This window comes from Excalfactoria chinensis, chromosome 1 (assembly GCF_039878825.1).
Source record: "Excalfactoria chinensis isolate bCotChi1 chromosome 1, bCotChi1.hap2, whole genome shotgun sequence".
In the NCBI taxonomy this organism is placed as follows: Eukaryota; Metazoa; Chordata; class Aves; order Galliformes; family Phasianidae; genus Excalfactoria; species Excalfactoria chinensis.
Window position 1 is genome coordinate 8279281 of NC_092825.1, and position 15400 is coordinate 8294680.

The 15400-nt window shown below is 34.2% G+C and overlaps 1 protein-coding gene across 2 annotated transcripts in view; it reads left to right on the forward strand.

Moving 5' to 3' along the window:
• Positions 1 to 9659, forward strand: part of SEMA3A (semaphorin 3A) — a 168907-nt gene extending 159248 nt beyond the window's left edge. For both annotated transcript variants that reach the window (XM_072331780.1, XM_072331772.1), the window contains 3 exons: positions 1484 to 1551; positions 6505 to 6647; positions 8129 to 9659. In XM_072331780.1, coding sequence (XP_072187881.1) covers positions 1484 to 1551; positions 6505 to 6647; positions 8129 to 8584 — 667 coding nt within the window. In that variant the 3' untranslated portion in view covers positions 8585 to 9659. The remainder of the gene's footprint in view (positions 1 to 1483; positions 1552 to 6504; positions 6648 to 8128) is intronic.
• The last annotated feature ends 5741 nt before the right edge of the window (positions 9660 to 15400 follow it).

Below are 15400 nucleotides of genomic sequence, written 5' to 3' on the forward strand. Positions count from 1 at the left end.
AAAAAAAAACTTGTACAGTTCCTTATGTCTTCGGAGTATTTTTATTCTTGAGTAATGACTAAGAAAAAGACAATATCAGAAATTAACATCAGAGCATTTTTTGAATCATATGTCAATCAACAAAAGTTTCCTTCTTATTAAAATGTGCTAGGATTCCCTGATTCGTTAGAAACATACTTTGTAGTTTTTACTCAGAAGGATACAAGGAATGCACGTTCTGCACTTAAAAAAAAAAAAATCTTTGCCACCTTTCTTATAAATAATTTCAGCTTCAGCATTTCAGTAGTTTTCAGTAGAAGAGAAAGAAGTGATTTAAAATCTGTCAGCCAGGAGGAGTCAGCTGTGTAGTTGATGTTGCCGCTGTGGAAGCCCTCAGTACGTAATGATGCTGAGCTCCTAGAGCCTGGGAAGGGAACAGAAGAGAGTTGGTCTCTGTGTTGCACAACAATGGCTTTTTAAAAATGTGGGCTGTTGTCACAAGGGAGTGACCAACAGTGCTTTTTACAAGGCTACTTGACTTTTGCATATCCGTTGCTGGATGCCATAATCCGAAATCACAGCATTGTTCAGCAGCTTAATCCTCTTTGTTCTCCTCTAATTTTGCAAGCCCCTAGGCTTTCTCTGATTCCCAGACTAAAAAGATTGCACTTGAAACACATCTTTGTTTGCCTTGTTCTTCTCTCCTATTCAAGAACTCTTTTCTGTGACTCGGTTGAATTTTGTGTAAGAGCTATTTAAATAAAAATAAGAGCAGACAGAGAGTGCAACTAATGCAAAATTAAATTGTATCTAAAAGCTTTCCCTGTGAAGCACAACATTTTCAGCTCAGGTGAGTTTATTTGCAGAAAGAGCAAGTGGAAATCAAATGGGAGAAACACTTAAACGTCATTTTTAATTCTTCATATGAGAGTGTTTTATTCAGTTTATGTTAGAGACAATGCCATTTATAATGCATACTGAAAAGGATGTATCAGCAGTGTTTAGGTTAGGTGTGCGGTGGCTGAGGTATTCTACTTAATTTAGTATAAATTCTGTAGAAAATACAACAATTTGACATTCTAAATAATGCCATAATACTTGAAGTATTCTGTGTTTGCAGAAAAGCTGACAGATTCTTCATGTTTATAGAGCATGCTGAGCTTTACTGTTTATGCTTTGATACCTTAGCAGTCCCTGTATCTGTAAGTCATCATGAATTTTTATCAGATAAGTATCACTAAAGAGTATCACTCATAGGCTTCATACAAAAGGCATGTATTTACCAGTTGCTGATGACACTAAATATAAGTATAAAGAATGATGTTGCAAAATATGATAATGCATAGAATATAGTACGAATACAATTTCTGTACTGTTTAGGTGCATTTGTGATTTATGTTACTGTATATATTTTCCACTTGTTGTTAAAAATAAAATAAAATAAAAAATAAAAATGCTTGCTTTTGGGAAGGTCAGTAACGGTTTTCAAATTCAATATTTGCAGACGTACTAGGCGACAAGATATCCGAAACGGAGATCCCCTCACTCACTGCTCAGACCTGCAGCATCATGGTGAGTTATGGGTATGGCTTACAAACTTAGCATGAGGAGAGTAGTAGTAGTGCATGACTGGTTTATTGGTGAAATTGTCTTGAACTTATAGTACAGATGAATATAGAGAGATACATTGTTATCTTATTTACAGCCTGAAGCAGAAAATAATATTATTTTTGTTTTTCCTCAGTCAACCAATTTAAGCATATTATTTTCTCTGTTTCACATCTCAGACTAGATGTATTATGTCAGAATAAAAACACATTGCCTTTAGAACATCAAGAATTATGAGAATGTTACTTCATATTATTTGAATGTGATGAAAACCAACCACAAAAATTAACCACTTTTACTAAATATGGAATGGCATTTGTTTTAGGTGTCAGACAAACAACCCTTAATATCAGGATGCTCAGTGCAATAGGCCTGCCCTTTGTGTCTTCAGTATGAGTTTTCTTTGTCATCTTTTGCTTTTGTTGGTCATTTGATTTTCACATGCTATGTAGCCTGTTTTTCTCCTTCTTTAATATATTTCTGATAAATTTTGCTTGGTTACCAAAGTTGCCCAAATCTTGAAAAGTTATTTACTCAGAAAATGGAAAACATCCATTTTGCTTTATGTGTAGAGAATACTTGGGCAATACTTCCCTCTGCTGGAAAAAATGATAACTCATGTTTCTGTTATTTCTTTAATAGTAGCCAATCCACTAAGAGATTTCTTGGATAAGTAAAGCAGAGGTGACTGAATATCTCAGATATCTCAAAATCCTGATGTTCTTCAAGTCATTTTAATAGTAACAGTGATTCATAGCCTGTATTTGTACTTTTGTGTCAGCTATAATACACTACTAACATGTTTCAGTATTTTCTTTATATTTCTTTTTAATCATTTGCTAAGTATAGCTAAACTTAATGTAGCTTTCCTTTTTACTTCATAAAACTCAGGTCAAGCTGCTCATAGAGAAAAGCTTGGAATAGTACACGAATGGCATATGATCAATATGTGATTTGAAAACTCACAATGAGATAGACTATCAAAAGTCCAGAGTTATTTTCTTTAATGTTCTCTTCCTCTTGCTAGTTATGTTATATAACCTTAGGTCTGTTACTAACCTTCAGGTAAAAAAATAAATAAATAAAATAAAATAAAGTAAAATAAAACTTCAAAGCATTTTGCTTTTTTTTTATATCTTCCCCTAGTAAATGTATTCATTTGATATTGTCTGTCCAAAGACAGGTTAGGAAAAAAGATATTCTATACTGCAGCTGACCACAAGGAGATTTAAGGCAGATTTGTTAAAATAGGCAAAGCAGTGAAGTATGAGATATCACTTGAATAATATAATTATTTGTGAAATGAAGATAGATTGACCAAAAAAAGAACAGTGAAAAATAAGCACAAAAAAGAAAGAAACAAACTAAAAAAAAAAACACCTGAGGAGTTGCGGTTTGAGGTCCTAAACTTTAAGGATGTACTGTCAAAATACTTAATGCATTGAATGCTTTAGATTATTCTAGACTTAAAATCTCTCTGTATTATTTGTAAGTTTTATATCTTTATTTTTTTTCCCTAGATTTATTTGACATTTTCCTATGGAAATGTGCACCATGCATTATACAGAGAGCTGCATGCCCCATAAATTCACTTTGCCAACTTATACTAACTTTTTTCCATGTTTATGACTAGTATTTTACTGGACAACTCATGCATAATTGGATTTCCTTTGGCCAAGAATAAACTCCAGCTTCTCTACACATTCTTCTGCAGTAACTATCAGTTGTTTACCCATGCAAACATATAGAAATAAGAAAAAAGAACAATCTCTTAGTGTTTCTTACTAACTTACAAATACACTGCTGCAATTTACGTAGGCATCAGTCTTTAACACCTTTAGTTTCTGTGTTTAGCTTGCTGTCAGTTATCCTTTTGTGCTAATACATAATAAATGGAAAAGTATAGAATGACTACACAGCAACAACAGAGGAAGCTGAGGATCTTTATCTGCACAGGAGTTTGTGCTTGAATTTATAAGCTTGATCCCTTTGTTCTAGCCAAGGAACAAATTAATTTCAGTCATGCTGTAGTAGTGCTATCAATAATTTATTGTTTGTTATTGTTGTCACTGAGTTTTTTTCAGAGGGAGCTCAAGGAATCACTTTCAATTTCTTCATACAGTCAGGTGCATTTATCTGTAAAGCAATCTTGGTATTGGTATTTAGCCTTTCATACTTCTCTGGTTATGTCAGAAATTATGTATTTATCACGGTAGTAAACTGATATTGCTGTTGGGTTCATTTGGAGAATTACAGCTCTCAGACAGGATTTTAGATTGAATTTTATAACCAACCTCGTGACTTCTGTAGCCTTCTAATTCTTCCATCTGCACTTCCAAACTTCCCAGACTTTCATTTTACTTCCTACTCTCTTTAGCTTCTCCCTCATTCCCAAAGCTGTTCTCTGATCCTGTGATTATGCCCCCTCTTTCTATTTTACTTTCTTACACTCCACGTGTTCAGTGTTACATGGACTCCATAATCATTTCTGGACCTACCTTCTGCTCCCTTAAATTACAGAATTGGAATTTGAAGGATATCTTAAATCCTTCCTGCCTCATTGCATGACTGTCACCCAATTTATAGAGCTGCAAACAAATTTAAGTAATTTTTGAATGGTCAGAGCACTCACCTTCAATCTAACTTTCACAAAAGCTGTGACTAGCTTCTTAGATACTAAGGATATTGTAGATATCTTTTTTTTTTTTTTTTTTCCCCTGAAGAAGCACATTTATGTACTTAAAATTATACTACCGCTCATCTACAATAAGATCCTTGCCAAAGAAAGTTCCTATGCTAAGTAGATTTCCTATTGGCTGTCCATTGTGCTTCAGCCTTGCTTGTGCTGTCTTGTGGATCCTGGTTTAGACAACAATCTGCTTCTTGTTGGCTGTATGAGGCCCCTTGGCTTCCTTCTTACTCATGTGTATGCTGTTCCTAAATCAGATGACCTAACTTGAAACAAAAGGGACAGGACACCTAGATCATGCTCTTGAATCTATACCCATATGTTCTTTCTTAGTCATTTCCATTTGCAATCTTTATCTTACCACTTCTAGTTACATCAGTTAATCTCTTAATATTTTTCTACTTCCTCTATTTTTCTGGCACAAATTTGCACATAGTATCATAGTATCGTGCGAGTTGGAAGGGACCTTATAGATCATCGAGTCCAACTCCCAGGTTTCGAGCCCCCTGTGTAGCGAAGCGGCACTTCTACCCCCTGCTCCACAGGGGGGATTCGAACCCAGGCCATTCGGTGCCACAAGCAGCACTTTATACCACTGCGCCACCGGGGGCACATGCATCATCTCAGATCTTTCTACTATGTGTTCAGCTACATTCCCTTCCAGCTGTCTTGCCCTTTCCTTGATGCTTTACTTTCTAATTCATTTTCTATTGCTTGCCAGCTTGAGGCTGCACTGACATTCTTAAAAGGGTTTCTTTGAAATGTTGTAAAAAAACAAAACAAAACAAACAAACAAACAAAAAAACCTGCTTCAGTTGCCTATTTGTATTGCGCTTATAGGCCATTTGTTGTTTCCTTACTGAGAAATGGATAAGTACCAGTTAGTTTTCTGTCCTCCATCCTTCCTTCTGTCCTCTATCTGGGCTGCAAGTCATAATGGAAATGTAATTAGTGTGTCAACATAAACCAGGAGCAAGATTTTATTTTTACCTTACTGCCCATGTTTGCTAAACATGACTAGTATGATAAAGACACAGTGAAGGCAAACACACCTTGACAATGGACTTCTTTGAGAGGATTTTAATTAGACATCATTTTCCTGTTAAATTGCATCAAAGAAAGTTGCTTGAAGATTTCCTGTACTGCAGATCAAAAATGAGAAATTCAAATAATGACAAAGAAAGACAGAGACAGAAAACCCCTTAAGATCAACACAGTGTAAAATAGTTTACCAACCTCCTCCTCCCCATCTACTCTGTAGAATAATTGTATTGTTGCCATTTAAGTTCATAACAGCATTTTAAAGAGTTAGTTGGAGAGCTGAAATATGATGCCTTACAGTCTCTGCGGTATTGGAGAAGAATCAAATGTCATATAAGTCCTATAGCTATGTGATATTTCCAGCAAGTTGATGAATATCTTGAAACATTGTTACAAAAGGAAGTAATTTGTTTAACTCTCTTTTTCCCCTCCCATAACGTCTGGTTTATTAACCTCATTACATTTCCATAAATTAAATCAGTGTGAGAGGAAATGATTAATTGAAAATTGTTTCCTCAAAAACATTATTCCTGGTCATTAACAACTTCAGCAATCTGTAGTGCCATATAATCTAAACACATTATAGTACTTTTAAATAGTCTAACGTTTTATTACTCTTCTCTAAAGTATTAAAATCATAGAGCCCAGGAGACATCATTACAGGCATTCTGCAACTACACCCAGAGTTTTCTCACTGCTTACACTTGGCTATTAAAAAATCATATCATGTCCTAGATATAGAATCACAGAATCATAGAATCACCCAGGTTGGAAAAGACCTTGAAGATCATCAAGTCCAACCGCAGCCTAACCAGTACCCCATCTCTAAAAAAAACCTCTGCTAAATATCTTCCTTGATGAATAATAACAAAGTTTGAACAGAATTTCATAACAAAATTAACTTCATATATTGAGATTTTAGCAGCTGTTAGGGTTTAAAACACACACAGGAAAACAAACAAACAACAAACAAACAAAAAATACAACTAGCAGGGATTGTTACTCAGATAAAGATAATGATGGAGATTTTCCACAGCATGCTGATATGAAAAAGTTTCTCTTTTAGTTTTTTTATTGTGAAAACCTCAAGGGAGCCCAATTTGTAAACATATAAATTTTTTTGATAATTAAGACTTCTTTTCTCTTTCTTGGTCATTCTAATGTATTTATTTATTTTTGCTTTACAGATAACCCAAGTGGTCAGACCCTGGAGGAAAAGATTATTTATGGAGTAGAGAATAGCAGCACTTTCCTTGAGTGTAGTCCAAAATCTCAACGTGCCATAGTTTACTGGCAATTCCAGAAGCAAAATGATGACCACAAAATTGAGGTATAGTGGAAAAAATTAAGATATGTAACTAGCCTTTTACACAAAGACATATTTGAATCTCAGTCCTTCACAGAATAATATTCCAATTTTAAGGAGTTTTTCTGGAAGTTTTTAATGTCTTCAAGGAGGTTTACAGACTAAATCAGAAAATGTTCATATCCCTGGTCATATTCCCTGAAAAACATACTGTTTTTCATTCAAATATTTCAGATTTTCTTGTGTTTCCCTTCACAGATTATACATGCTAACACGTCATGTTGAGTTTAAATATTGAGAAGACCTGAAAACTGATTCTGGTAGAAAACAAACAAACAAACAAAATTTTAATTATTAATTATTCTGTTTGACCTTGTGAAAGGTAATTTAGCAGGAGCATTTCATGTGCACTACCTGCTCTAAAACTGAGCTACAGGTAAAACAGAGTCAGAAAGAAGAATTGGGAAACATAGCCAACCCAAGGGTATGAAAACTTGTACACTTTTTTCATCAAAAACAATATTCATTGAGGCAAAAATATGGTCTTTCTCTGTTTGCATTACACAAAGCTGATACTTTATTTTACTTCATCTCTTGTCACCAGCATTCTTACATTATTACCCAAGTTCTCAAGTCGTCTTAGTGTCAAGCTAGGTCACACACGTCTTAAGAGAATAACCTATTCTGGTACAAAGAGAAATCAAGCTAGGAGACAAAAGCTTGTCTGTTTTTACAGTTTTTGGAAATATATACAGACTACACTCTTTTTTAAAATGTGTACTTACTACTTAGTTAAATAGAAAGATTTATGTACTTTTGCTTACTGCTTTATATGCTTGAATAGAAAATCATCTTGAATTTATTCTTCGTGGAGAGCTAATGGGTTTTATGCTTTTTCTATTCACAACTCCACATGGATTCATAAAAGGAAGTTATATTCCTAGATGCTAGTACATTCAGAAATATACAATATTTTCAAAGCTGCCTGATGAAAATTCAACATATGAGATTTAATCCTTACTCTTCCTTTGAAAATTCTCCACTTATCCAGTATCCATTTTGTTAATAATGCTTCTATTGTGAGGAACAATAGAATGAGAGGCGACCTTTCCCACATATAAATTTGTGCTTAAGTAAAATATAATGGTAAATGTGGCCTCTATAATTAAGTCAAATGAATCCATGCTGGATCTGCTGATTAAGTGTTTGCACTTTCTCTTATCTAACTAACAATTCCATCTAACAGAAATTTTATTGAAATTTACTGAGTAGCAACTGGGACAAATTAGTGAATTCTTCATACTCTATACTTTTTTTTCAGTGCATACTGGATCCTTCTATAACTACAGACTAAAAAGGAGGTTTCTATTCTTGTGGTTTTGGACCTTTTTTGGCAAAGTTTTAGAAGCTGAGAGGCACAATACTGAGAAACTAGTATGATTAGGGGATAACTTTGAAGATATATGAAATATAACTGTTGAAATTGACATATTTTTCTGATACAGATAAAAGTGGATGATCGAATGATCCGGACGGAACAAGGTCTATTGCTACGAAGTCTTCAACGGAGGGACTCTGGTATTTATTTTTGTTATGCTGTGGAGCATGGCTTCATGCAAACTTTGCTCAAAGTGACCCTGGAAGTTATTGATACTGACCACTTGGAAGAACTGCTCCATAAGGAAGAAGATGGTGATCCCTCCAAGACCAAGGATGCTACCAATAGTATGACTCCCAGTCAAAAGATCTGGTATAGAGACTTCATGCAGTTAATCAATCACCCTAATCTCAACACAATGGATGAGTTCTGTGAGCAGGTTTGGAAAAGAGACCGCAAGCAGCGCCGGCAAAGACCTGCCAATGCGCAGGTGAACACAAATAAGTGGAAGCACCTACAAGAGAATAAAAAAGGTAGGAACAGGAGGACCCATGAATTTGAGAGGGCACCACGGAGTGTCTGAGCTACATTACCTCTAGGAACCTCATCTAAGTAGAAACTTGTATAGACAGATAACTGGAAAAAAAAAAAAAAAATGCAATATACATGAACTTTTTCATGGCATTAAGTGGATGTTTACAAGAGTTGAAAGCTCAAACAATTTCCACCAGGTTTAAATAAAATGTGTTTCTAACTTTCCTAGTAAGTCCTTTGTCTCTGCTCTCATTCTAAGACCAGATGGACAAGAGTTTCAAGGATGAACACTCACCTGGACGTAGCTTACTGCTCAAAAAGTTCTTCAAGAGTTCAGCAGGCACGTTATGCTGTCTCTGTTGCCTGAGATATAAATGAAATGCTGTATTTCATGCTGTCATCTTAAAGAAAAACAAAACCCACTTTCCAGCATCAGCACCACCATTCCTATGTATAAAACTGCATGAACTCATTAAGCTGATGAATGTCTAAGCACGTGATTGAACACAAGGATTTGTTCTTGTTTTGTCTACCAGTTCTCCTGTTTATGAGTACTAGAAGAGGAAAAATAATGCTGAATGAGATTGTGGAAATCTGAAAAACATAAGCCATTCATCATCTGGAAGAACAAAAAAATATGGAGTACACTGGCCTACTACTGATGACTTCTTTCAGCTTTGATCTAAAGATGTATTTTATTAAAACTGTAATTTAAACATACCGTGAAAAATATGCAGCCAACATTAGCTCTTTTCTAAAATAGATTAGCCTCTTTGTCTTAGAAATATTGTACTTCCTAATTATTGATTTAGAGGAAGAAAGAAAAAAAAAAAAAAAAAAAAAAAAAAAAAGGAAAAAAAAGGACAACTTCCAATTATGAGCTACTTTACTCTTTTGTTTGGAAAACCTTCCAGGGGAACTGGTCACAATGCAGTTAATCTCCTCCCCACTATCCTAGTAATCTTTACGACAAGTAACTTCAAAGCAATTTAAAAACTAAGCTATTTTAACATGAAAGTCACGGTGTAGCATGGAAGTCTTGTATAATACCTTGCTGTAGACTGAATCAGTGAAGAGAGGAGCATTGATTTTCAGTTGTATATTTTTTGTATTAAATAATAATTAAAAAAAAAAAAAAAAAGAAAAAAGAAAAAAGAAAAAAAAAAAAAGAAAAGGTAAATAGCATTGAGATACCCTTTACCAATTATACACTTGCTTTCTTGGTTAGTAAATATTTGTGAATGCTAATATTTAAACGATGTGGCTAATAGACTGTCATATATCCTTGAACAAACTTCGCATTCAGATTAAAGTATATGGTTTCCAATTCAGTGGTAGAAAATGTGTCCACACTACTGATTCCCAGTGTTTCATTCTATCTGTGGGCCAGATCACCCAAAGCAAAGAACTAGACCAAATGCATCCAAATGCTCTAGGCCATAACCTCACAACCAGCTCTCTGTCTAAAATCTAAGGGATTATTTTATCTGTGATTGATGTCTGCTGCAGTAGAAAATTGGTGCAGTTCAGCTTAAGACTGTTTTATACTAACAGATAATTTGGTCCTGCACTTCTGTCTTATTCTTTATACAGGAGAGCAACAGAGTAAAACAGACAATGCACTTGCACCATAAGTGTCAGTTTAGGGATACAAGTAGTGGATTTATTCACCTCAGCACAAATGTGCCTTTGGTCTCCAGTTCTATGGTGTCCAGTTCTTGTGAGGTCATCTTCCTCTAACCTCCCATATTTTATCCTGATAGAGTCAGTAAATGGCATAATTTAAATAATGTAATTGTGGGGAAAGTTACTAGAACAAAGTCCTTAGTTTGCTAAAGTAGCTTTTATATAAAAGTGTGTCTTTATTGATGGCTGATATGCTTTGCTATTATTCACTCCAGATTATTTAATTTATCAATCACAACACTACTAGAATTATTATAAACAGAATAACACAACTGCTGTGAAAGCAGCTCTCACAGTCCCCTTGCCTTTCACTAATTAAAGTATCCTCATAATTAGTGAAACCTTAGCTTCTTGCTTTCATAACAATCTGGTTTTAAGTAAAGTTCTGATCACTTCAGTCTCCTTTGAATCTTTTGCAGGTGATGAACTTGAAAAATTTTTACAATTTAATTATTCAGGGGATAAAAAATATTTTAAAAAAATCATTGAATTGAGCAAGACAATACTGTGAGGCCACAGAAAGAATTTGGGAATTTAGCTTTGAAGCAACTTTAATTCTCCTACAATTACTTTGACTCCAGTGATCACTTATTTTCACTCCTGTGAACAATAGTAGGGTGTCAAATTCCCATGTTTTTGTGACGTGCTGAATAGTGATAGATTAAAACATAGGTTCAACTACATTCTTTCCTGTAGAGAAGAATTAATTTTCAACTCAGCCTGCTATTAATTTGTGAACATTGTTGTCAGTTGAAGTATTTATTTGTGATCAGAGAACACTCTTCAGCCTTTTGTGCGGGGCTATTGTGTACCATTGAATCTTTAAAATGCTGGTCGTTACAAAAGGAAACAGTTTTAAAATTAACCTCAAGAGAATTCAGTGGAAGAATACAGGGTGATTTCAACAGAACATAGATGACTAAGTTTCCTTTCTTACATCATAATGATACTGCGATCTAACTTTTTTTTCTGTACTGTGCTCATTTTTATAACAACTTACTGTCAAAAAATATCAAATCCACACCAACCTCTTCCACCTCTCCCTTAGAAAAAAAGTAGATTAATTTAAGCCTGGATTCCTAGTTATGTTTTTTCTGTATAGAAAATAATAAAAAATAAAAATAAAAACAAAACCAAAATATCATTAATTGGAACAAAATGACAGAAGTTCTGATGATTTTACCATGACCTGGCAATCTAATTGGATAATATATCTTGTCAGATGTCATACTAACTTCAGTCCACTGACTGGTATGAGTAGTTGTCTTGTTTATGTCTTTGTATTCACTCATATAAATAAGAGGGCATGTAATTAACCCAGCAGTGGAAATGGTTGATTTTCCCGTTTGTATTATGGTCATATGAAAACAACATTTAATACTGATGTGAAATGAACTTTTTTCCAAAAATCATAGGCCTTAATAAATTCATGGATAGAAATATGCCTTGCAGCTTCATTCAAGCTCATACTCCCATTTCTGTTAGTACTTTTTAATGCTTCATAAGGATTGCAAATAAAGGTAATATCAGTGTTTCTGTAAATCATTAGTAAAAATCATCTGTAACTATCAGTAAAACCCACTAAACCTACAGACTTGAGAAAAAGTGAGATGTTGTGTTTATGCAGGAGACAAATAAAGGATTTCATTTATAACCATAAAACTTGAGGGTTTTTTTCAAGGTATATGTTGGAAATGAACAAAAATACATCAGATCTGATTCATCTACACCTTGCACTTGCGTGATCACTGAAGATGGGTATTTGTTCAATGACTCCTAAAGCTGTATGATTACATTTAGTTATAACATCAAACTGAGAAAATGTGCATCTTTGCAGAGCAGAACTAAATCTTCATGATCCAATAAAGTCACAATGTAAAAATAATAAAATAAATTAATTAATTAAATGCATGTGAATGCGCATTTACTGATCCTTTTTATGTATTATTTAGTGAATATCAATGGTATGTGTTTAATAGTTCAGTTTTTGCTACCTACACATTAGCCAAAAGAGGTGTAAATATTTTTGACTAGATAAGGAGGTACAGTGTAAAGTACTGTTATCTAGAGGTACTCCATTTCAGTGTGTTCAGCATAATACTAAATTGCAAGATTTTGCCACACAGCTGATAAGGTGGTTTATTTGCTATATCAGTGCCAAAATATGTGTGTTCTTTAAGCACATTCCTCACTGCATAGTAAATAATTCTACTTCAGTATCTATCAATTCAATTCAGATGGGAACTAGAAAACTGGAGAGAAAAAAAATGTAATTAAACTGCTGCTGTAAATTATTTCTTTTAGCATGTATTCAGTTGTTAAATAAACATTTCTTCCAAATATTTGAAGTTCAGTGTCTTGACTGTTTACACAGAAATGTGCCCTGTAACCTTCATGAGCATGTAGAGTGCATTGTTGCCAATATAAGGCTATCCATGTATATGGGCTCTGTTTAGTAGGCCAGAAAGACTGCTAATTTTATTAATGGTGTTTACTGTTTATTTTTGAAGAGTACAAAGTAGTAATGTCTAAAATGAATGAAATCTTTAAAGTTATCATCAGCACAACCTCACGGACTTGTGCAGGTGAAGTTGCACAAGTCCAGATCATTTTACTCTGCCCATGAACAAAACTGTCAGCCTGGCTGTGCCAGTTTAATGGATGAGTATGGCTATGCTGCTGCCTTTTGGAAGCTAGCTTTCACAGATAACAAGTAGAATAAATCAATTTATGTTTGTTATTCATTTTATTAGGCAAATTGTATTAGGCAAATCAAGTTGTTGTTTAAAAAGACCTGTTTATTGCAGGGGAGTAGGACTAGCTGACCTTTAAGTATCCCTTCCAACTCTAAGAACTATTTGATTTCGTGGTTTTATGAATATACCAGTCCATATGTTTGAGGCAGCAAGTCTTAGCACGCAGTATAGGCACTGATATCATGCTGAAAGCTAAAATAAAAGAATCTTCAACAAAATATGAGGGAAGTCCTACTCCATACTACACTATGCTCTGCAGGGCATCTGTGAATTGGAACCTGGGGTTTTCAGGTAAATAGGCTCACGCTTGACTGTCTGCAGTTAATTCTTTTCCAAATGCAGTTATCACTTTCTGAAATAACCAGTCAGCAGTAACAGTACTTCTCTGATTTAGTTTTGTTGACTGAACTAGCTGACACAGATAAGCAGAAAAAAAAAAAAAAACACCAAAAACAAAACAACAACAAAAACTACCAAAAATACACTAACTATTCCTAATAATTAATGTGCATGCAATCATGACCTTCCTTCTTTGAGCAAAGAAGACCTCATGAAAAATAAAAGTTATGCCATTACACAGTGTGCAAGCTTGCCATGTATACTAATACACTAACATGTACCACTGCGCTGCATCTGAGGCACACTGAACTGGTTTTGAAGCATGAGTCTTGCTTTGGTTAAAGACCCAGTGCTTTTTTAGGCCACTGCAACTTACAGAATTCTGTAAATTAAATCCAATTGTCAGTCCTATAAACGTTCCTCAGAATGGGGTATTGCTGGAGCCTGCAATACTTTTATGCTTCATGCAGATATATTGTACCCATTGCAACGAGGGTTTCAAGATCATCTTTTTTTTTTTTTTTTTTTTTTTAATATATATAAGTGTGTTAGAATGAATTATGAATGTTTATGCAGAGGTAAATAGAGATGCATGTTTCTACATGGTGACATGATAAAGTAGTCACAGTAATTCTGCTAGATATTCTGGTAGATCTCATAAATATAAGTACACATTTTACTTTCTCATCCATTTCTGTAGCTGGGGGCAGGAGGGAAAAAGAGTAGACAAAAGAACTGCAGACATTTCAGCTATGTTGTGCAATGACCAATCCCTTAGGCCCTTCACTCTCACATGTCAACTTTTTCTTGGTTTGCAGAACTATACAGAAAAATTCATTCCTATAAACTCTGCTTTCACTGAATAATACCACATTGAATAGCTCAATAAACCAGAACAAACAGACAGACTGTGAAAGTTCCTCTGAAGAAGGTTTAACTTTCCTCTTCTGTTTGTTATTTTACCATTACAGTAAGGCCACTGGTGCTCATTTTGTTAGGCTTTTGTCAGCACTTCTATTATAAATCCCGATTTTTGTGGGTTTATAATTTTGTCTAAGTCAATTCACTACAGACTAAAGGTTTTAAATACTAGCTTTTAATCCATAAGTGGTTTTACAGAAGAAAAATGTTAAAATGTTATGAGTTCAGTTTTGGAAACATAAAAAATATAATAAAAAAATAATAATTACCATTTTAGTTATGTCTGATGCTTGTTTTCGAGACTGTGCTGCAAAAGAAATGGAGCTGAGTAATGCACAGTGAGCATAAAAAAATGTCTCACCTCACTGGGCTTTGAGTTTGTTTTTAAAGCATCTGCATGCTGATCAAAAAGTTTAAATCAGACAACCACTTAAGCACATTTTTCCATGCTCATTCATGACTTAAGGATGTGATGCTGTTTATACCATGATATCTGTAGGAGTAGTTTCATGCAAGTCACTTCATGTCATTCAATGCAATTTGATTTTTAATTTCTAGTCTCTGTAAACTCAACTCTTACCCCTGTCTAATAGCTGTTTGGCTTCCACTATAGAAGCATTATAGCTAATTCCTCACTCAAATAAATAAAGCTGTGTTCCACCACCTTTTTTGTTGACTGTAATCTATCAAATGTTCAGGATACTGAAATCAATTCCCATTCCATTTGCTACGGTTCAAAACATTACATATGAAAACTACACAGTTAAATGCCAGTGTAAAGCAATTAAATATAACAAGACTTCAAACTATGACAAATATTTCACACATTATTTGTCTCTGTTATCTTCATTACTTTGAGGGGTTGAATGTAGAAGTATTAAACTATTTATAGTTAAGTCCACTGTTGTATGTCAAAATAGCAGACACAACACAGTTAAAAAAAAAAATCTTATTTGGACAGAATGGATCATGTGCATGCTCAGCAAATAATGGTTACACATCTAAAAATTCTCCAATTTGATATTCATTGTTATTTGATAATATTTGTAGTTGTACACACTCTTGCCTATTAGAAAACGGTTCCTGAAAATATTAGGAATTGGTGTTAACCCTGAAACCTTTTTTGTGGTTTCTGCATTATAAAGGTATAAATTCCTTGTATT